Raw genomic sequence first — 22,176 nt, 5'->3', positions numbered from 1 at the left:
CTCCCTCAAAACTCTCTTTTTCCCTCTCTCCCCCACCCCCCCCCACCTCAACTCAAACCAATGCCCTTGAAGTAGTTGACATTTTTATCCAGGGAAAAGGACTCTGACTAACTACCCTATCTCCGTCTCATTATTTTATGCTTCTATCATGTCTCCCCTCAGCCTCCAGTGCTCCAAAGAAAATAATCTATGTCCAACCTCTCCTTATAGCTAATGGACACCAATTCAAGCAACATCTTTTTTTAAAAAATATTTTATTTATAGTTTATCCACTCAAACTCCAACAATTGTCAATATCATTATCAACATTATTTACATTTCATACTTGTTAATTCCATACAATTTTCTCATAAGAGTCTGTTCTTTTTATTCCCTTCCTTCTCCCCAACTTTGAACACTTAACATCAGACTAATTACACTTACACACAATAACCAAAACACTCACAACTTGTGTTTGGGGGATTATGGATTTGTTGCGCCGCAGCGGTCAGTGCATGGGTTGCCTTTTTTTCCGTGGCTTTTCTTGGTTAGAATGGGATGAACCCCTTTGCTCCCCTGCCAAATAAGTGGCGGATTAGGAGGATAGGGCAGGGGGTGGGGGTAGGAGTAGGGTGGCGAGGCAAGGCATGGCAATCCACACTACAATTGTCCCCCTATGTAGGCTGCCAAACCTTCAGAAAAGTGCTGTATTGTTTCCTTAGGTTGTAGGTAATTTTCTCCAGGGGAAACACAGCACTGCATTTCTGTGTTCCAGCACTCAATGCTCAGGTAGGAGTCAAACTTCCAGGCAACTGCTATGCACTTCCTGGCCACCGCCAATGTAAACATGACAAATTGGATTTGAAATTTGGACAGCTTCATTGTAAGCCTTATGTCCATCGTATTTCCCTGCAGGAACAACTCTGGATCCTGTGGGAATTCTTTACTTATGACTTTTCCCAGGGCTTGGCCCAATTCCACCCAAAAGGATCTCACCATGGCCCATTCCAGGTTGTGTGCACAAAAGTTCTTGTCGCAATGCCACATGTAAAACATTGGTCTGGTAGTTCAGGTTCAGATCTGTTCAGTTTTTGTACCGTCAGGTACAGCTGGAGCAGAAAATTGTATTGCACCAGCACAATGATGGCTGGAGTCATACTGATCCGCCACAGATCGGACCAGCATTGTTCATCAGTCGTTATGCCCAAGTCTGACTTCCACCTCTGCCTCGACTTGTCAAGGCCTGGTTTAGGGCCTTCAGTTTGGAGCAAGAAAATCATTGCCGAAATGGACTTTTGTATGCTTCCCCTTTGAATCATGGCCTCTGTCACTGCATGCTGGTAGAGCCATAGTTGGACCTAATTGGTCCTGTAGAAAAGATCTTGTCTGAAGGTAGCAGTGAAACGTCTTATTTGATAAGTGATACTTATTCCTAAATTGCTCAAATGACATTAACCGTCCCTGCTCGTAAAGTCCTCTAAGCACCATAACGCCATTATGACGCCAGGTGTTTAAGATCTTGTCACCTACCGTCAATGGTATTTGGAGTCAGGCTTGTTTTTGGAGACAGCCCCTCTTCGGTTCCTATGTATTGGTTAATTTTGCTCCAAATGAGGATTATTTGTTTTAATATTGGGGCTGTCTTTCTTTTGTAATTTAGAGTCCCATTTATAAATAAAGTCCTCTGCTTCCTGCTCACCTATCACGTGCAGGTCAGCTTCTGCCCAGGATGGTCCACCTCCCCTCTCGACTAGCGCTCGGACCCCTGCTCTCCAGTCTCCCTTTTCAACAGAGACTCCTTTCCCGTCTCTGTTTGATGTTATGGTGGTTCTGCCGCCGCCTTCAACTTCAGTAGCTAGCTCACGGTTCACCTCTGCATAAAAGCACCGCGTGATCCGCATCTTTGGCCGTCAGCATAAAAGTTAAATTCACCTTTTTTTTTTCAGTTTGAGCAGGCGATCCTGAGCCTTTATGCTCAGGGCCCTGGCAGAAGAAGACAAGTAGGTCGTGCACCACCTTTACCACCCAACGTACTTGCCATGTTCAGGGAGCTACAGACGCACTCCAAGATCCTTCTCTTGTATATTTTTATGTTAATTTATACTGCCATTTTATACTTTCCTCTTGCTTTTGGCTTCCCAAAATGCATCATATGTACAGAAAATGAGAAATTGCTCACTTTGGAAATTTAACTAGGGTAAGGCATAGACACTAAATGACAGAGTGACCCAGGGGTGCAAGTACATCGATCCCTGAAAGAGGTGACACAGGTAAACAAGGTGGTGGCACCTCTGGCATAGCAGTTAGCACTGTTGCACCATTAGCACCAGGGCTTGAATCTGGTGCTCCCTGTAAGGAGCTTGATCGTTTGCATGGCTTTCTTCCAGTTGCTCTGGTTTCCTCGCACCTTTCAAAACGGATGAGGGTTGTTGGTTAATTAGGTGTTATTGAGCAGCATGGGCTTGTGGGCCGGAAAGGCCTGTTATTGTGCTGTATGTCAAAATTTAAAATCTAAAAAGGCTTGCCTTGATCGGTCAGGGCATTGAGTATAGGAGTTGGGGTGTCATGTTACATGTCAGCAAGATGTCGGGGAGAAGAGCACTGATGCAATATTACGTGCAGTTCTGGCTACAATATTGCAGGAAGGATGTGATTAAGCTAGAGAGGATGCAGAGAAAATTGTTGCTGGATGGCTTGAATTAGAAGGAGAGAATAGATAGGCTGGGGGTGGTTTTTTTTTTCTGGACTGAAGGAGGCTGAGGGGTGACCATGTAGAAGTTTATAAAACCCTAAGAATCATGGATAATGTGGTGAGTCACAAATGATTCCCCAGGGTAGGGGAGACTGAAACTGAAGGACAGGCTTAAAGTGAGTGGAAGGGGAGAGATTCGAATGGGACCTGAGGAGCATGTTTTCCCACAGAGGGGATTAGGTATGTGAAATGCACTGCCAGGAATGTGACAGAGGGTGGTGGGTACAATTAAAGCAATTTAAAAGACAGTTGAACAGATATAGGTATAGGAAATGTTTAGAGGGGTGTGGGCCAAATGTAGCTAAATGGTCTTAAGTCAGGAAGACTCCTTAGTTGACATGGACGAGATGAGCCAAAGAGCTTGTCTCAGTACTGCACAACTTTCATTTAATATTGTATCATTGTTACATTAATCAAAACCAGTTAGTGGATCAAAGCTAGCAGATGATAATTCTTTGTACTGTAAGTTGTCTTCATGTTTTTTTTAAACTCAGTCCTTTCTGGCAAGGGAACCGTTTATTTCTATCTCCATTTATTTCTGATAATTTGGCAGTAAAGCTATTTCTTAGGAGATCACCTGGTAAAAGTGGTCCCACTTTGCGGTTTGATGTTCCTGGATTCAACAAGGAAGAAAGAATGATAACGTTACCACCTCAGAATGCTGTTCAATTTGGAGGGAGTGATTCAGGAAGTAACTGCAATGCATTTTTTGAAAATGGGCGGCACAGATATGCATCTGGTCGAGGTGTTGCCTCATACTCCAGCCACCCAGACTCTACCCTGACCTTCACTGCAGTCTGTGAGGAGTTTGCAAGTTCTGCCTGTGATCGCATGGGTTCGCTATGGATGCTCCAGTTTCCACCTATGACCCAAAGAACTATGAGGAGTAGGCTAATGTCAAACAAATTGACTGCTTTATGAGAGACACATGAGAGACTGCAGGACGTTGGAATCTGAAGTGAAACATAATCTGCTGGAGGAACACAGTGGTTAGAGTTATTCGATCTGCTGAGTTATTTCAGCACCCTGTGTTTAGCAAATAGACTCCTCTGGCTTGAACAGTTGAGCTGCTTTTATTGTTGGAGCTTTTCTCATCCAAGAAAGTGGGGAATAGTCCATCATGCTTCTAATCTGTGCCTTGTAGATGGTGGAAAGGCCTTGGGGTGTCAGGATATATCATTCCTTGGTGGATAGCCAGCCTCTGACCTGCTCTTGTAGCTTCTGTACTTGTGTTTGTTACAGTGGTCTTTTTTCATGGTGTTAATGGCACTAAACTGTGATGATGTTAAGGATAGGTCAAAGGATCTCTTATTGGAAATTTCCAATGTTTGACATTCCTAAAGGACAAGGTATTACCAGCCACTTAGTAGCCCATGCCTGACTTACTGTTAACCATGTCTTGCTACTTCCATGATGTAGTCCCCATTAGAGGAAATATTGAGAAAGCAATTGAAATTGTTGGTCAAGGACACTACCCTGAGGAATTCTTCCAATGAGCTGCGATATTTGACAGTTACCTTCTTAGATGTGTTACCAGCAGCAATACAAATTCACCAAGACAATGGTATGGTCAAAACAATAATTTTTATTAATAACATAACATTTCTTACTAACTTTAAACTTAACTCCACTATGTGTGTGTTTGTGTGTGTGTGGCAGATCCCAAACCATTACAGTTTAGGCATAATTCTGAAGAGATGATTCAAATTTAAAGTTTAGAAATCTTCTGTCGAAACTCAGAGTCTTTAAACTGTTGTTCAAAGGTAATTATGTAGTTGAGACACTGAGTCATCAGACTCCACAAAGCTCACAAATTCTTGTAGAGTTGCTTTCAGATAAATAGTTCTTCATACAAATGACATTTTTCACAATTCCCCTCTCTTGCATGGAGGTTATGGAACTTGTGATTTTCACAAAACTAGGTAAGAGATTTAGACGAAATGGCCCAATAGCACTGCTCTCTCTTAACAAAGAAGATTTGACATTTGCAAACCATTTTGGCCTCCAGTGATTCTTGAAAGATCACTACTAATGTTTCCACAATCTCTTCAACTATTTCTTTCAGAACCCTGATGTGTTGTCTAACTAGTCCAGATGACTTATCCACTTTCAGACTCTTCAGCTTCCCTAGCACTTTCTCCTTAGTAAATAGCAACTACACAAAATTTTGTCCGCTACAACCATGGTATCAACCCACTAGTCCAGGATCAACAAAGTGAAAAATGCCTACAAATGTCCTGTTCAAATAGCACTAAGATGCTTTGTTGCAACTGTACAAGATGTTTGTGAGATCACATTTGGAGTTCCAATTGCCTAGCTTCAGTAAGGATGTTGTTAAACTGGAAAGGGTGAGAAATGATTCAGAAGGATGTTTTAGCTGGACTGGAGTGCTTAATTAACCAAAAGCGACTGGTAGGCTGGGGCTTTTTTCCTCTGGAACGTTGGAGATTGAGGGGTAACTTTATTAGGAATGTCACATCATGAGGGCATAGATAAGGTGCATGGGCAGAATTTTTGACTTTGGATTGAGGTGTCTAAAACTAGAGGGTGTTGATTTGAGGTGAAAGGGAAAAAATTTAAAGGGACCTAGGGGGCAAATATTCCACAGGTAATGGTAGAATGTGCTTCCTGAGGAAGTGATAGAGGCATATACTATTACAGCATTGAAGAGACATTTATTCATGTACATGGATAGGAAAGATTTAAACAGATATGGGCCAAATGCAGGCAAATGGGACGAGCTCAGGTAAGCAACTTCCTCAGCATGGACCAGTTTGGGCTGATGAGGCTGATTCTGTGCTTTAAAATCTGACTGTACATTGAATGAGTCACTGAATACAGATATGAAATTGAATCCAGTTGTTTCTCCATTCTTATTCCCTCGTCACCATTCCTTTATCCATCCTGAAGGAATTTCAGTGAGATAATTTCAATTTAGTTTCTAGAGTTTAAGATTAGATGATTGGATTGCCATGTTTTCTTGTTGAAAGTGTTCTGATAATTGTCTGTGATTCACTGAATGTGTTCATTTTAATGTTTGCTTTTCCAATGTAGGCGCAATTGTAGAGGCAATCCAAACTGTTTAGTGGGTCTTGGTGAACATGTATGGCTGGGGGAAATTGATGAAAATAGCTTCCACAACATTGATGACCCCAATTCTGAAAGGAGGTGTAAGGTGAGTAAACAGAGCATTTTGGCGAAAGATCAGTGCAAAATTGTTTTTCACAAACCTGGAATTTTCAGAACAATGGGTTGCATTTTAGATTTTTTTGTTAACTATTTAAAATATTCTGTAACAGATCAATTGTGCAGTTTTATGAATGAGTCTATTCCAGCAAATGAGAAATTGTAATGTAACTTTATTTAAAAATAACTGAAAGTACCATATATTTCAGTGTATAAGTCGACCGGAAAATGTCGAACCCCAACCCCCCACGCCTCATTTTAATGGTTTTATGATATATTGGGTATACAAGTCGACTCCCAAAAACCGTGATGACTGAGCTGTTGGGGGTTGGCTGGTTGTTATCATGGAAGCTCCAGCAAAATGATGGAAGTATGAAGTGAGTTTTAAGTTAAAAGTGATAGAAATAAGAAAACCAACAACTGTGCCACTACAAGAAAATTTGATATATACGAGACGTTGGTAAGAGATTGGAGAAAGAAAGAAGAGACTCTTAAGAAAAATACAAAAAAGACAATGATCGATGTGAAGAGGAATCACTCGTTGGAAAATCATGTCGCAACGTGGGTACGTGAACAAAGGCAAGATTGTTGGAGTCACATGAAATAAAATAAGAACGTTTGGACTGAAGTGGGCGAAGTCGCTCCCAGGACGCAGTAAAGATTTTGAACCTACAGTCGGTTGGTGCAACCATTTCATGAACAAGAAAAATCTGGTATTACGACAAAAAAAGAAATTGCTCAAAAACTACCAAAAGATCTTGATCATAAAGTTGGAACTTTTCATCAGTTTATTATACTTAACCCGCAGAAATACCAGTTTGCATAGGCAAATATTGGAAACTGGACAAAACCCCCATGAATTTCGACATGATAGGCAACAGGAGAGTGGAATGTAAAGGTGTGAAAACCAGAAGTACAGGCCATGAAAGGTCCAGGTTTATGGGACGAAGTTAAGGCCCATGGTAGTCTTCAAGCACAAACTTAAACCTAAAATAAAATTCCCTGCTGGTATTTTTGTACATTTTCATGAAAAAAGATGGATGTATGAAAATAATATGTGGAACAGGTGGTTTACATAAGAAAGGGAGTTTGCTGGTCAGGGATATATTTTGTAGCCATTTAACTGAGAACACTAAAAGTAGATTAGCACTAAATAATACTTGTGTGGCAGTTACGCTAGGTGGTTTGCAACCTCTTGATGTGGCTTGAACAAGCCATTCAAAGACTATGTGCTCGAGGAATGGAAAACATGTCAATGGCAGAAAAATCATTTACAAAAGGCGGGGCAATGCCTGCTGCATCACTTGACGTGCTTTGCCACTCTGTGCTCAAAGCATGGGATAAAATGAAAGCAGAGACTAATAATAGTTTAAAAAGTACGGTATCTCTTGTGCAATGCATGGTATGGAAGATGATTTTTTGTGGGACACTGACGATGAAGCTGAAACTGCCTTATCAGATACAGACTGGGACCCGTACAATCTTTGCCTCAGACGATGAAAATGATTTTGAAAGTGATTGGAAAGTTTTTTTTTCCAATTAAATTTTCAATGAAAATTTGTTGTAGTTGAGTTTTTTTTGTTTTCAAGAGTCAATTTGTATGCCGAATTGGTTTTCAATGGTTGACTTCTATGCCAAGTCGGCGTTTTGAGTTGAATTTAAGATCTCAAAAGTATATCTGGTATATGAGATGACCCCCATTTTTTGGATAGATTTTTGAGGGTTTCAAGACTTGACTTATACGCGGAAATATATGGTGTTAAAACTCAAAACCAGGTGATTTACTAACGTTATATAGTAGGCAATTTTTTCATAAATTAATTATTCATTTTTAACAGATGCCTTGCTATTCTTTAATAACTTAAGAACTTCCATGAGCAGACAGGTACAATTAATGACAGAATGGCAAAGTGTTTGAATTGGGAAGTTTTGTAGGAGGTCTGGTATTGCCAGTGTTTTTTAAAACCAGTACAGAAGAGGTAGAAACTTTAGATGTACCTGGATTTAAAGTGCATTTGTATTTGGCACGTGTAAGACCAACTTGCTTAATTCAAAGATCCGAATACTTTGAGTACTTTAACATGTTGCATGGATCTACTTGAGTGTCTTAATAGCTGAAGAGTTCAGAGGGTTTGGAGACGTTTGTTCATCCAGCAGATTTTGTAAAGATTCACTAAATATATAGAAGAGATTTTGGGCTTTCTTGCAACAGTTTGGTGTAAAATAACATGGCCAAAATGTTGCTGGATTTTTTTTTAGCTAAAGGGAGTTTCTTATTCATAAATTTGTTCCTGATTAACTACTGAATAAATGTACTTCTAACTATCCTTCCAATCAAAGACATGCATTAATTGTAGTTTAAAAAATACATGCACTCACATAATGGTTCAGTATTTTCATATCTTTAGTTGACACTACCATTCAACAAGTTGAAGTACTCAAACATTAACATGTTTGCATGTTCTGTTTTTACCTACACTAAATGTACAGATCTTTTAAATTATATGTGCATATTTCCGTGACAATATGTATTGAGATCACATTCCAAAAGTTTGTTCATTTTTACTTACCAAACGCATTTACCCATTTTTGGCTCCATTACTGGACAATGCCATTAAAAAAATGGGAAGCGAGATCATAATATTGCATTTTGATTTCCTGTATAAACATCTCATGCATTCTCTCCTTAAATCTATTATTTTGACAGGATCAAATGAAATTGTTTCATTTTGTGTTTGTAGCCATTGTCATTTGAAAATTTTACAGTTTGAATATTCAAGTTGATCATTAAAGAACTTTAGTAATTCAATTTTTTTTCTCTTAAGAATACTTTTGTAGGGCTAACTAATCTTGGAGCCACTTGTTACGTCAATACTCTGCTTCAAGTTTGGTTTCATAACCTTGAATTGCGACAAGCACTGTATCTCTGCCACAGTCCTCGAAAAGAAACAGGGATAGGTGAAGGAATCGAGGAAGATGCAGGTGAATATTAAGGAAAACTGAGCAAACTTAAATTAAACTGCAGCATAGTGGCCTATGATATTTTTCATTTATATTTTTGGTCTTGTGAAGATGGACCAGATGCAGGACAATGATTTTGCAAGTTTATCCAGAATGTTTCACTTTCATTGTTTAAAATAAGTGGACGTGGAAATGCCATTGCATTGAGTAAACAAAGAATAGGATCTCAGCAGGTCAGGAAGCATTCATGGATAGAAGTGGTCATCCACTGTTTCAGACCTGAAATGTTGACTGACCATTTCTACCCTCCAGCAATTCTTTGTTTGCTCAAAATTCCAGCATCTGAAGCTTTTGTGTTTCTAATTTAATTGTAGAGTTTGTGCTAAAGCACGTTGAGTATTTGATTTTGGTCAAGTTGTGCGTCGAGGGATTGAATGCATGAATGTGGAATAGACTCGCGGAACAGAATTGACAGTCAATAGTCAGCTCATCCATGCTGGCCAATTCTGTTTCCCTGCATTCCCATCTTTGTATCTGTCCAAATGCCTTTTAAGCAAGGCAGTTATACCAGCTTAAACTGGCAACTTATTCGAGAAATGAATACCCTCCAAGTGAAAAGGTTGCCCTCAGTCTCTCTGCTCGATTGAGGGTGAGATATATTGTAGGTCTGTCATTTTCTTCACTGACATCCTCTTGTTCATTGAGTCTGAAAACACTGCCTGCTGATATTTGAAATTGACTTTTGCTGTGAAACTTAACTAAGAACTGCGGGTTTGAAAAGATAATTTTTCTCTGAAAATCATTTTGAATGTTTTGTCTCTTGAAGAGAAGCTGCGTGAACCGATAATGTTATCTACACCAGAATGGAAAATATGACTCAAATGCTCTTTGCTCACCTTGCTGAAAATCTCCGCCTTTTGGTGATGCGCTTTCCACTAAAGGAATGAACTTTTTGATTTATCGTGTCCCTGCAGCATTTATGCTCAGTGCCAATCTCTCCCCTCCATATTTCATCTTATCCTATCTGTATTTCCTTAAGTTGCTCTCCCTTCATCAAACACAGCATTAGTTGACATTGGGATCCATCCAGTTGATGTCTATAAACTCCTTTTGAATTTGTTTTCAATGATCATGTGGTCTTGTAGTTTGGAAGACTCAAATTTAATGATAGAAGATATCTGTAACATTGTAGCATGGCATCCTTTCTGCTGACATTCTTCCAAGGACTAAAGTTTACCATACTTCATTTATTAAGAAGTAACTATTGTAAATGAATGTGTTTAGTTAAATTTTAAATTTAGACATACTGTACAACATGGTAACAGGACCCTTTGGCCCACAAGTCTGTGCCACCCAATAGACCTACAACCCCCGGTTTGTTTTGAAGGATGGGAGGAAACCAGAGCCCCTGGGGAAAACCCACGTTGACACGAGGAGAATACAGTCAGCGCTGGATTAAAACTTGGGTTGCCGGTGCTGTAAGAGAATTGAGCTTAACTGCTCCTGCTTTTTCTTTTGCTGGTAGTGTTCAACTTTTGGAGTACTGAATTATCATCTTTATGGGAAATGCAGATAGTTTTAGCTGTTGAAATGCACAATTCCGCCCCGCGATCCTGAATTTGCATCCCACCACCACTCTGAGGATTATACACATTTCCAATGATCCCAAAACCATTTTACTGAAATTCTCAGTCCGCCTAAAAAAAATTTCGGGGGCGATGTGACATCACAAGTTGAAATTTTTTTCACCCGACGTGCTCAAGTAGGATTCTGATGCACCGTTAGTGCCATTTTTAATCCAACGGCGCTCTTGTGTACTGTTCGGAGATATAGCTGCAGTGCCAAAAAGGTCTGCAGATAGCACGGTTGAGGGGGTGTACTATCCTACCCATTAGAACTGCGGGAGTACTTTGAAGCGTAGATGTACAGTTGTGGGGTGTACTATCCTACCCATTAGAACTGCGGGAGTACTTTGAAGCATCGATGTACAGTTGTGGGGTGTACTATCCTACCCATTAGAACTGCGGGAGTAATTTGAAGCATCGATGTATAGTCGTGGGGTGGTGTTGATGAATATGGAAGGAAAGCTACATTAGTACAGTGGGTAGAGCAGACATGGATCAGAAAAGGGATGTCAGATTTAAAGTGCAAGGAGACTGATTGGTAAGGAAGATGAATTCAGAGAGTTGATCGGCATGTGGGAATATATTATTTGTTTAACAGCCAGAGCTTGTGAACAAAAGAGGCTGATTTACTTTGCTGACCATATGCTTAGAGCCCTTCTAACATTTATCAGACAGAAGGTATATGGAAAATTGCAGAGAGATTCAAGATTAATGTGGTTATTAGTAGTTGAAAATTACAATTCACTATACTAACTGGAATTGCTTTAGTGAGAAAGTCATAGTGGGATGGAACTTTTAAAATATATCTAGAAGAGCTCTTTGAGTGTATGTGGATAATTAGACCATAAGAGTTAGGAGCAGAATTAGGCCATTTGGCCCATTCAAATGGCTGATATACTGTTCCTATCATTTTCCTGCCTACTTCCCATAACCTTTGATATCCTTTCTAATCAAGAACCTCTCAACTTCCACTTTAAATCCACCCAATGACTTGGCCTCCACAGCCATCTGTGGCAAAGAATTCCATAGATACACCTCCCTCTGGCTCAAGAGGAAGCGCTTATGTCTGTCTATAGATCAGAAAGTCAAGCTGCTGGTGGAACTGGAGAGTAGTGCAAGTGTGAAATGTCTAACGGAGGAGTACGGTGTTGGAACAACCACAATCTATGACCTGAGGAAACAGAAGGATAACCTGTTGACTCTCTATCTTGAAAGTGATGAAAGATAGAAAAAACACTGCATAAAGTTAAAAATGAAGAACTGGAGCATGTATTGAGAGAGTGGATCCGACAGCACCACAGTCAACACATGCCACTTAATGGTTTGCGGATCATGAAACAAGCAGAGCTCTACCGTGATGAACTAAAAATTGAAAGGAGCTGGTTGAGCAGATTTAAGAAAATACATGGCATTAAAATGGTTAAAGATGAGTGGCAAGAAAGCACCTGCTGATCACAAAGCAGTGGAGAAATTCATTGATGAGTTTGCCAAGATCATCACTGATGAAAATCTGATGCCAGAACAAGTCTGTAATGCCAATGAAATATCACTCTTTTGGGAATTTTACCCCAGGAGAGGACTGGCTGCAGCTGATGAGACAGCCCCGACAGGAATTAAGGATGCTAAGGACAGAGTAACTGTGCTGGAATGTGTTAATGCAGCAGGCACGTGTATGTGTAAGCTGACTCTGATGGGGAAAAGCTTGCATCCTTGTTGTTTTAAAGGAGTGACTTTCTTACCGGTCCGTTATTATGCTAATACAAAGGCATGGGTTGCCAGGGATATCTTTCCTGATGGGTTGAACAAACATTTTGTGGCAGCGGGTCGTGCTCACTACAGGGAAGCTGGACTGGATGGCAACTGCAAGATTTTAAAAATTCCTCAACAACTACTCATCCCTCCAGCTGAAAGTCTCAACAAAAAATGTTTGTGTCATGTGCCTTCCTTAATTCAGCCATGTGACCAAGGTATCCTTCGATCGATGAAGAGTGAATATAAAAACACTTTCTTGAACAACTTGCACTCAGCAGTGAACAGAGGGTTGGGTGTGGCGGGTTTCCCAAAGGAGTTTACCATGAGGGATGCCATTTACGCTGCTGCCAGTAGTTGGAACAAAGTGACTAAAGACACAGTTGTACATGCCCGGCACAGTCTCTGGCCTGGCGACTGTCTTCCTTGATGAAGAAGATGATGGTGATTTTTGAAGGATTCTGTGTGTTGGGGAAGAAGAAAATGTCTGATCTCCTTACATATGCAAATAGACCTTCAGAGTCTGTGAGTAAGCTGGAAGAGGAGGATATTGAAAACGTAACGCTTCTTACCCATTTACTGATCGATGGGGAAATAGCTGAAATTGTCCTGCATGAAGGTGAGTGCGATAAAGAGAGCTCAGTCAACACTGCAGAAAAAGTGCCTATAGAAGACCTGGTGAAAATGTGTGATGGACTACAGCAGCGTGCATTCGTAACAGAACAAGAAATCATGTCAGTGTATAGACTACTAAGACAGACACCATTGTTAATGAGGCAGGTGACACTGGAGGAAACATTGGAGAAATCTGTCGAGCTGAAATTCTCGTGTTTGTTGCTGCATTTATCTTATTTTGTAATTAGAGATCAAGGTTTTTTTGGTAAGAATTAAATATTATTTCATGCTTGTTTAACCACGGAAACAAGAATTCTGCTGATGCTACTGGGCTGCTTAAAGCCATTTCTCAGTTATCTGAAAAATCCGGATAACCGATAAAGGTCTGGTGCCAAACATCTTGGATAATCAGAAGCCTACTGTGAAATGATAGTGAGGAGCATTTGTTTTGGGGGGGGGGGGCTTATTTCATACCCACAGGAGTAAAAGTTTATTATTTTTCTAAAGCTATGATCACTCGATAATGAGTGAGTTACTTTTAGAGAATTCACCACTCACTGTCTTTCATTGTCATTGGGTCCAAACTGTGTACTATCCTACCCATTAGAACTGCGGGAGTACTTTGAAGCGTAGATGTACAGTTGTGGGGTGTACTATCCTACCCATTAGAACTGCGGGAGTACTTTGAAGCATCGATGTACAGTTGTGGGGTGTACTATCCTACCCATTAGAACTGCGGGAGTACTTTGAAGCGTAGATGTACAGTTGTGGGGTGTACTATCCTACCCATTAGAACTGCGGGAGTACTTTGAAGCGTAGATGTACAGTTGTGGGGTGTACTATCCTACCCATTAGAACTGCGGGAGTACTTTGAAGCATCGATGTACAGTTGTGGGGTGTACTATCCTACCCATTAGAACTGCGGGAGTAATTTGAAGCATCGATGTATAGTCGTGGGGTGGTGTTGATGAATATGGAAGGAAAGCTACATTAGTACAGTGGGTAGAGCAGACATGGATCAGAAAAGGGATGTCAGATTTAAAGTGCAAGGAGACTGATTGGTAAGGAAGATGAATTCAGAGAGTTGATCGGCATGTGGGAATATATTATTTGTTTAACAGCCAGAGCTTGTGAACAAAAGAGGCTGATTTACTTTGCTGACCATATGCTTAGAGCCCTTCTAACATTTATCAGACAGAAGGTATATGGAAAATTGCAGAGAGATTCAAGATTAATGTGGTTATTAGTAGTTGAAAATTACAATTCACTATACTAACTGGAATTGCTTTAGTGAGAAAGTCATAGTGGGATGGAACTTTTAAAATATATCTAGAAGAGCTCTTTGAGTGTATGTGGATAATTAGACCATAAGAGTTAGGAGCAGAATTAGGCCATTTGGCCCATTCAAATGGCTGATATACTGTTCCTATCATTTTCCTGCCTACTTCCCATAACCTTTGATATCCTTTCTAATCAAGAACCTCTCAACTTCCACTTTAAATCCACCCAATGACTTGGCCTCCACAGCCATCTGTGGCAAAGAATTCCATAGATACACCTCCCTCTGGCTCAAGAAATTGCCCCAGCAAACAATAGGGTAGTATTGAATCTAATCCTAAGAAATTGAGCTGAGCAAGTGATTGGAGGGAGAGCATTTTGGAGAGAGTGACCATAATTATGTAAATTTGAAGGTTCAGTTAAAACGCTGGTCTATCTGACATCTATGGGGATTGATAGGTGCTGGATAAGTGAATTTTTCGGTTGCTTGAGACCACGTGATGCTTGATTTGCATACTAATGGCAAACTGCGCCCATTTTAAACTTCTGTTTTTGTTTTTCAAACCTATTTATTTTCCGATTGAGGCTGCTGGTTGCCTGAATTCCGGATAATGGGTTTTACTGCAGTTATGAAAAGGGATAAGAATGGTCAGGGCATTAAGATCCTAAATCATGGGAAGACCAACATCGATGTTATTAGACAGGACTGCACAATTAAAACAAAGCGAGAGGAAATCAGTGGGTCAAGCAGCATTTGGAGGCAAAAGTGTGATTGACATTTCAGATCAAGACCATAAGTCAGACCCTATTATAAGCTTGCAACTTGAAATGTTGGCAATCCTTTTAAATTTAAATTGATACATTTAGACATACATCACGGTAACATTTTAGCACACGAGTCCGTGCTGTCCGGTTTGCACCTGGTTTGCACCTGTGCCAGAGGGCACAGGTGAGGTCTTTGATGAATACTTTACATAGACATTGTAGTTGGAAATTTCATTAGGGGATCGATGATATTTTATGAATAAAAAGATACTTTATCATTTATACTCGGCTTAAAATAGATAAATCCTAAAGATCTTCTAAGATGTATCGTGGGCTGCTGAGGGAGGCCAGGGAGGAGACTGTTGGGGTTCTGAAATAAATATTGCTATCCACAGACCTATTCACAAAGGGCATTAGAGATTGCAGGCTTTGGTAAAACACAAAAGTCTGCAGACACCGTGGTTGAAGTAAAAACACAATGAGAAGCTCAGCATGTCAAACAGTGGACTTTACATTAAGATAAAGATACATAACCAATGTTTTGGGCTTGATCCCTTCAAGGTTTGAAAAAAAATCTTCGCAAGCACCCAAAAAAAGGTAGAAGCGCCTCTCCCCCACCATTTTGTTCAGGCACCTGCCAACATTTTTTCACACCTTGATGAAGGGTTTAAGCCTGAAATGTTAGTTGTGTATCTTTATCTTTGCTACATAAAGTGACACTGTTTGACGAGCTGAGTTTCTCTAACATTGAGTTTTTACAATAATAGGCTTTAGTGTTAATGGTAGGGAAATTATTGGAAAAAGTACTGAGGGACTGAATTAATTTGAATTGGAAAGGCAGAGATTCATAAAATATTGATTAGCCCACAACTGGAGTACGATGTACAGTTCCAATCACCACACTATTGCACTAGAGTGAATACAAAGGAGATTTACCAGGATCTGTTGCGGGTTGGAGTGTTCCAGTTATAATGAGAGACTGGATTTGCTTTCCTTGGAGAGAAAGAGACTGCAACAGCTATATAAAATTATATGAGGCTTGGAATCTGAGCTTTTCTAAACAAGGAGATTTGAGGAAGTTTTTTTTTCACCTCAAGGGTGAAATGTTGCTGCATTTGCTCAGTTGCACCACTACTTCGCTGGTGCAGGCAGGGGTGGTTTTGGTCCTGTTGGTAGTTTATTGTTGCGGAGTGGCCAGGAGCGGTGTGTTGGGGGTGGGCGGGGGGGGGGGGGGTGGCCGGTGGAGTTGGTGGGGGTTGCTGGTGTGTGAATTCAGAGCAGGGTTTTGGAGGGGCAGGGGAATCGTTGCAGCATTATTATGGCAATGGTCGCGTGGACGGGATTCTTTCTTGGTCAGCAGTGAGGTCGGAGGACTTGGAGGCTTTGTGGGCGTGTGCACTCTTTCTAGAATGCACACAGTCTCAGGAGGCAGGTACTCTCACGACATTAAGAAATTAAAGACAAGTAATTGATCCTCCAAGATATCAGTGATAATGGTCCAAGTGCTGATGAATATAATTAGTGCATATTTGTACCTGTACTAGATGATTGTTGTGGACGTGATAAGCCGAAGAATTTGTTTTTTCCTGCATGACTGATTTTTTTAACTAGAGGAGAACAATATAGGAAGATGGTTCATCACCACGTTCTCAAGGGCAATTGGGAATTATCAATAATTGCTAGTCTTGGCAGTGATGCCCAGATTCCAAAAATCAGTCAAGTCTAAACTCAAGCGAGTTTGTCCAATCAATGAAAATGTTCAGATTCAGCATAGCTGAACTGTTGAGCAAGATTTTGCCGCTTATGTTACAGCAAAAGTGGATTTCTCTATATACTGGCTTTGAAGATCTATTGCATGCAATAAGAATTGTATCACAAACAAGCAATTATTTTCTAAGTTATTTAACGTTAACATTCTGTGTGTTTCACTTCAGAGTTTGAACCACAATCCATCTGCGAGCATCTTCAATACTTGTTTGCTTTGCTGCAAAGTAGCAACAGACGATATATTGATCCTTCTGGATTTGTGAAAGCACTGGGGCTGGATACTGGACAGCAGCAGGCAAGTAAAAGTGAATCTAGATAAAGTTTGATATGATGTCGTCCATAGATTTTTATGATATCCAGATTATTAATAAAGACTCTAGTTAATCCTGTTCCTGATTAGACAAAATAATGAACCTTTTTTTGTTAGTGATAGTTTTTATGGTAGCTGTAATTTTCTGAGCAGGATTACAGTGAAGAGATTGTTCATGCTTGGATCAGGGATCTGTGTTGAATACTGCGAGAACATAAATATCATTCTGGTGCAGAACGAACAAAAAAATGCCAAAAGATAATTCAACCACCTTGCGCATGAACAAAACAAACAAATGCTGGAAAACTTCATTTACACGTATATTTGTCAGCATCTGAGAGGTAATTTGAAAAAGATTTGAGGTTCTGCTTAAAGGTAAAAGGCTACTCGAGCCCAGAGGATGGAGTTAAGAATGTTCCATCAGTAACTCGACGTACATCTCCCCACCAATCCACTAAAATGGCACTGATTCTCAGAGATATTCTTGACCTCCACCTTGGTAATGAGTGAGCTTTAGGTTTTTGTGAAAAGTTAAAGCAATTTATTTAACATTTCTGGAAGATGAATTTATGGTTATTTGTGAAGGCATTGCCTCTCTTCAATTCAAGTAAAATAGTGAACTAAATTCAAGGAAATTTGTTTTTCATTTATCCATGCAATGTTCATTTATTGCCTGCTGCTAATTACTAAGTGGTTTTGTTAGGCTGTTTCTTAGGGCAGTTTACCTATCTCGACTGCACCATTTCATCAGATGCAAGGATCGACAACGAGATAGACAACAGACTCGCCAAGGCAAATAACGCCTTTGGAAGACTACACAAAAGAGTCTGGAAAAACAACCAACTGAAAAACCTCACAAAGATAAGCGTATACAGAGCCGTTGTCATACCCACACTCCTGTTCGGCTCCGAATCATGGGTCCTCTACCGGCATCACCTACGGCTCCTAGAACGCTTCCCCCAGCGTTGTCTCCACTCCATCCTCAACATTCATTGTAGCGACTTCATCCCTAACATCGAAGTACTCGAGATGGCAGAGGCTGACAGCATCGAGTCCACGCTGCTGAAGATCCAGCTGTGCTGGGTGGGTCACGTCTCCAGAATGGAGGACCATCGCCTTCCCAAGATCGTGTTATATTGCGAGCTCTCCACTGGCCACCGTGACAGAGGTACACCAAAGAAGAGGTACAAGGACTGCCTAAAGAAATCTCTTGGTGCCTGTCACATTGACCACCACCAGTGGGCTGATATCGCCTCAAACTGTACATCTTGGCGCCTCACAGTTCGGCGGCAGCAACCTCCTTTGAAAAAGACCGCAGAGCCCACCTCACTGACAAAAGACAAAGGAGGAAAAACCCAATACCCAACCCCAACCAACCAATTTTCCCCTGCAACTGCTGCAACCGTGTCTGCCTGTCCCGCATCGGACTTGTCAGCCACAAACGAGCCTGCAGCTGACGTGGACATTTACCCCCTCCATAAATCTTCGTCCGCGAAGCCAAGCCAAAGAAAGAAGGTGTCTGTTGCCTTGCTGCCTATATGCGATGCAGATAAAGATGGCAGCTTTCTTTCCCTGAAGGACATTAGTGAACCAATTCAATTGTTTCGTGATTACCTTTATTGATACGAGCTTTATTCCTGATCTATTTAAGGCTTAAATGCAAATTTCATAGCTGCAGTGGTGGGATATGAACTTGTAAACTTTTATCTTTGGACCATTGCATAAGAGTTCAGTATCATAACTTCCTCGAACCAGAGGACTCGATCCAGTTTTCAATGGGACCATAAATGTGGATTAGAAATTTGAAATATATTCAATTAATCACAACATTATTAAATCAATTTCTGTTCAACTTTTCCTGTATCTGCAACCAGATCTATCTTTAGCAATTTCTATTTTAGTTTATTGGATTGTGATGTGTCATATATTGATGGTATTGTGTTTTTCATTATTTTACACTGAACAGAAGAATTCACTCTGGTCTGGAATATATTATACACATGCAGGCTATCCCCAGATAAAATCCTTTTTTAACAGACATTCATAACTCAATTTTGTCCATGAACACACATCACTTGATAGGTTTACCATATCTCTGTTGCATTGCAATTAATTGCATCCAAAGCACACAAGACTGATAAGAAAGAACAATCACTAAAAATGGAGGTAGAGAACAAACTAGTTCTGTCATTCATTGGAAGAAATCTGATGGATTTTTGAATTTAATATTATGGGAGTTTGTCATGTATTGTGGTGTCCATAATTTGGGCATTCATAAACCTGGGGACAGACCTGCAGTGGCTCAGAAAACATTTTTTTGTCTTGTGCTAAATGTTTTAATCTATTATAATTATGTTTACAGGATGCCCAAGAATTTTCCAAACTTTTTATGTCATTATTAGAAGACACATTATCTAAACAGAACAATCCAGATGTACAGAATATTATTCAGAAGCAGTTCTGTGGACAGTATGCATATGTCACTGTGTAAGTGAATAAGAACCTTTTGCTTAACTTGGGTGTGGTTCTGAATATTTCATGCTAATGTATATATTTCTATATTTTCTTATGACATGGAGGCCATTTGGTCTTTGAGCTGGTATATGAACAACCAATCTTTTCAGTAATTTTTCCTTGTGACTACACCTCAACCCCTTCCAGATCTTGCTATTCACCAACAAATTTCAGTGAACCTACCAAGCCATGCATCCTTTGAGAGGTGGGAGGAAACTAGAGTGCTTAGAAGATAGCTTTGTGGTCCCAGAGAGAATGTGCAAACTCCACACAGAATGCACTGAAGGCCAGGACTTCATATCAGTAAAGATATAGTGGCAAGGGTAAATGCTTCAAGAAAGTGGCAAAAAAACAATTCCTCTAGCATTTCTGTGTTTCTGCCACCTCCTGAGTTCCTCCAGCATCTTTGTGTTTTTAGCATACCTGTAATGTTAGGCCTGTAATGTTGGTTATATATCTTTACCTCTTATGGATGCTGTGTGACCTGCTGAGCTCCTCCAGCATTTTTGTGTTTTCACTACAATCACAGCATCTGCATATTTTCTACACTTTGATGGAAGTGTATATTTTTTTCTTGACCAGTGAGTTAGTTGATTTCAAATACTTCAATCCTAAAATTTGTTTTGGTGACATGGCAGCGTTTTATTTCTGATTATTGTTTCACACTCTGCTCCTGTAGAATATAAACACAAGCTGAGCCTCAGGGCTATCTGATGTGTGTTGGTGTATGATTTTTTTTTCAAGATCACTACTGAACTGGTCTATTTTCTACCCTCCATGTAGGTAGGCTAATGGTTTCTTTCAATGACCTGAGGTAAAAATCATCAGGTTTTAGGCATCTTATCTGCTGTCATTGTTGCTATCAACCTGTATTACCTACAGATGCTAAGGCTCTGGAACTGAATATCAAAGCAGTTCACCTCTCTCCAATTCTTTCCTTCTTGAAGATTCTTTTTTAAATTTACCTCTTCAGAGAAACCTATGGTCAGCTATTCCAGACTGTCAGCCCCTCAAGTTTACCGTGATCACCATAATTAATGCTGATTATAACTTGAATTTTGCATTCCCATTTCCCCATCACAATCTTTAAACCTCCTGCTTAACTATTTTATTTCTGCCTTGAAAAATATTCACCATCTTCTACCATTGCCCTTTGAGAAAGTGAACTCCAAAGAGCAAAAACTATATGAAAGATAAAGTTTAATCTCATCTTTGTTTTAAGTGGATAACCCCTGATTTTTAAAGGATGACCTTTAGTTCGAGAATCCAGAGGAAGCATCCTTTCCACGTTTACCCTCTCAATGCACCCTGAGTTCTAGATGTTTCCATTGTCCCTACTTACTTGGTGTTTTGTTCACCCATAAATACAGTCTTCTATCCTCATCCTTGTAGTGGGTAGACTAACTTTTGGAAAAAGTATTTGGCTCTTACACTAAAAATGATCCGATCTAAATCTGTCTTTAAGACTTCCCATCAGCCTCTTTGCACCTGGATTCACCTATACTTGTCAACTCTTACCTCACCTCTTTATACTTGCTAACTCTTTCAGCCCAGATGCAGGATCCCACGGATGCTGCCTGATCTGCTGAGTTCCTCCAACATTTTTTTGTTCCTGATAATGAAATCTGGAGTATCTTGCGTCTCCACATTATTTTTGGCCACCAGTCTATTATAATTTTAAAAATCTTGTAGCGATATTTTGCTCTTTCTTGCATTTTTGTTTGGAATATTCTGGCTTTTGTTGTATTTTTTAGTGTCCATTTTTCCTTCTCAGTTACTGCAATTGCTTCATTTTTCTCCCCCTTTTGTATCAGATGAGATGCTGTTCCTGATGCTATGTTAGGTCTTTTTGTAACCGAACAGGAGACCACAAACAAATGAGAATGGGTGTGGAGAGAGAATTTATGTGGCGGGGATCAGAAAACGAGGGATGAGCTCTGCAGACTGAATGCAAGTACTCTGCAAAACAGTCACCCAGTCTCTCTTTGGTTTCTCCATTGAAGGGAAGACCATAATGTGAGCACAGAACACAGTATACAAGTTTGAAAAAAAAAGCACAGGATTTGGGTTTCTGAATATGGGATGGGAAAAGACAAATGGACAGGTATTGCATGGGAGGGAGAGTGGTTCGTGGAGCGAGAAGGGGGGGACTAAGTAGTCACAAGAAATGCTGAGAGGAGAGGGAAAGGTGTGTATGGGGATTATCTCATTAAAGCTGGTCATAGTCTGGAAATAGCCTTCAGTCTGACTTGTCTCTGGAGACCAAGATAGACCTGTTTGCTTATCAATGGCCCAAATCTCTCTAAATGTTTCCTGTCCATGTACAAGTCTAATTGTCTTTTACTTCGTATGGGAGCTCATTCCATATACCTATCTTTTGTGGAGATAATTTGGGTCCCTTTTAAATGTTTCTTCTTTCAACTCTAGTTTTAGATTTCCCTCCTCTGGAAGAAAAGGTCCATGACTATTTGTTATCTTTGCCCTTTGTGGTTTTATAAACCTCAATAAAGTACCCCCTCCCCCACCCTGCTCTTTGCTTACTGTGCTCCAGGGAAAAGAGTCCCAGTTCACCCAACATCTTGCATTTCAGACTAGCCAGTCCCTCAGACATTTATGCTAATCTTTTCTGTACCTTTTCATCTTATTGCTCCAAGAGCTTGGAGATCAAACTGTGC

General features: G+C 40.2%; 1 protein-coding gene across 4 annotated transcripts in view; it reads left to right on the top strand.

Moving 5' to 3' along the window:
• usp48 (ubiquitin specific peptidase 48) overlaps positions 1-22,176 on the top strand; it is a 181,059-nt gene that overhangs the window by 25,865 nt on the left and 133,018 nt on the right. For all 4 annotated transcript variants that reach the window (XM_069919155.1, XM_069919151.1, XM_069919150.1 and 1 more), the window contains exons 2-5: positions 5,786-5,906; positions 8,743-8,899; positions 16,845-16,972; positions 19,350-19,474. In XM_069919155.1, the coding sequence (XP_069775256.1) occupies positions 5,786-5,906; positions 8,743-8,899; positions 16,845-16,972; positions 19,350-19,474 (531 nt within the window). The remainder of the gene's footprint in view (positions 1-5,785; positions 5,907-8,742; positions 8,900-16,844; positions 16,973-19,349; positions 19,475-22,176) is intronic.

This window comes from Narcine bancroftii, chromosome 2 (genome assembly GCF_036971445.1).
Source record: "Narcine bancroftii isolate sNarBan1 chromosome 2, sNarBan1.hap1, whole genome shotgun sequence".
In the NCBI taxonomy this organism is placed as follows: Eukaryota; Metazoa; Chordata; class Chondrichthyes; order Torpediniformes; family Narcinidae; genus Narcine; species Narcine bancroftii.
This window is presented reverse-complemented; position numbering and strand designations above follow the sequence as displayed.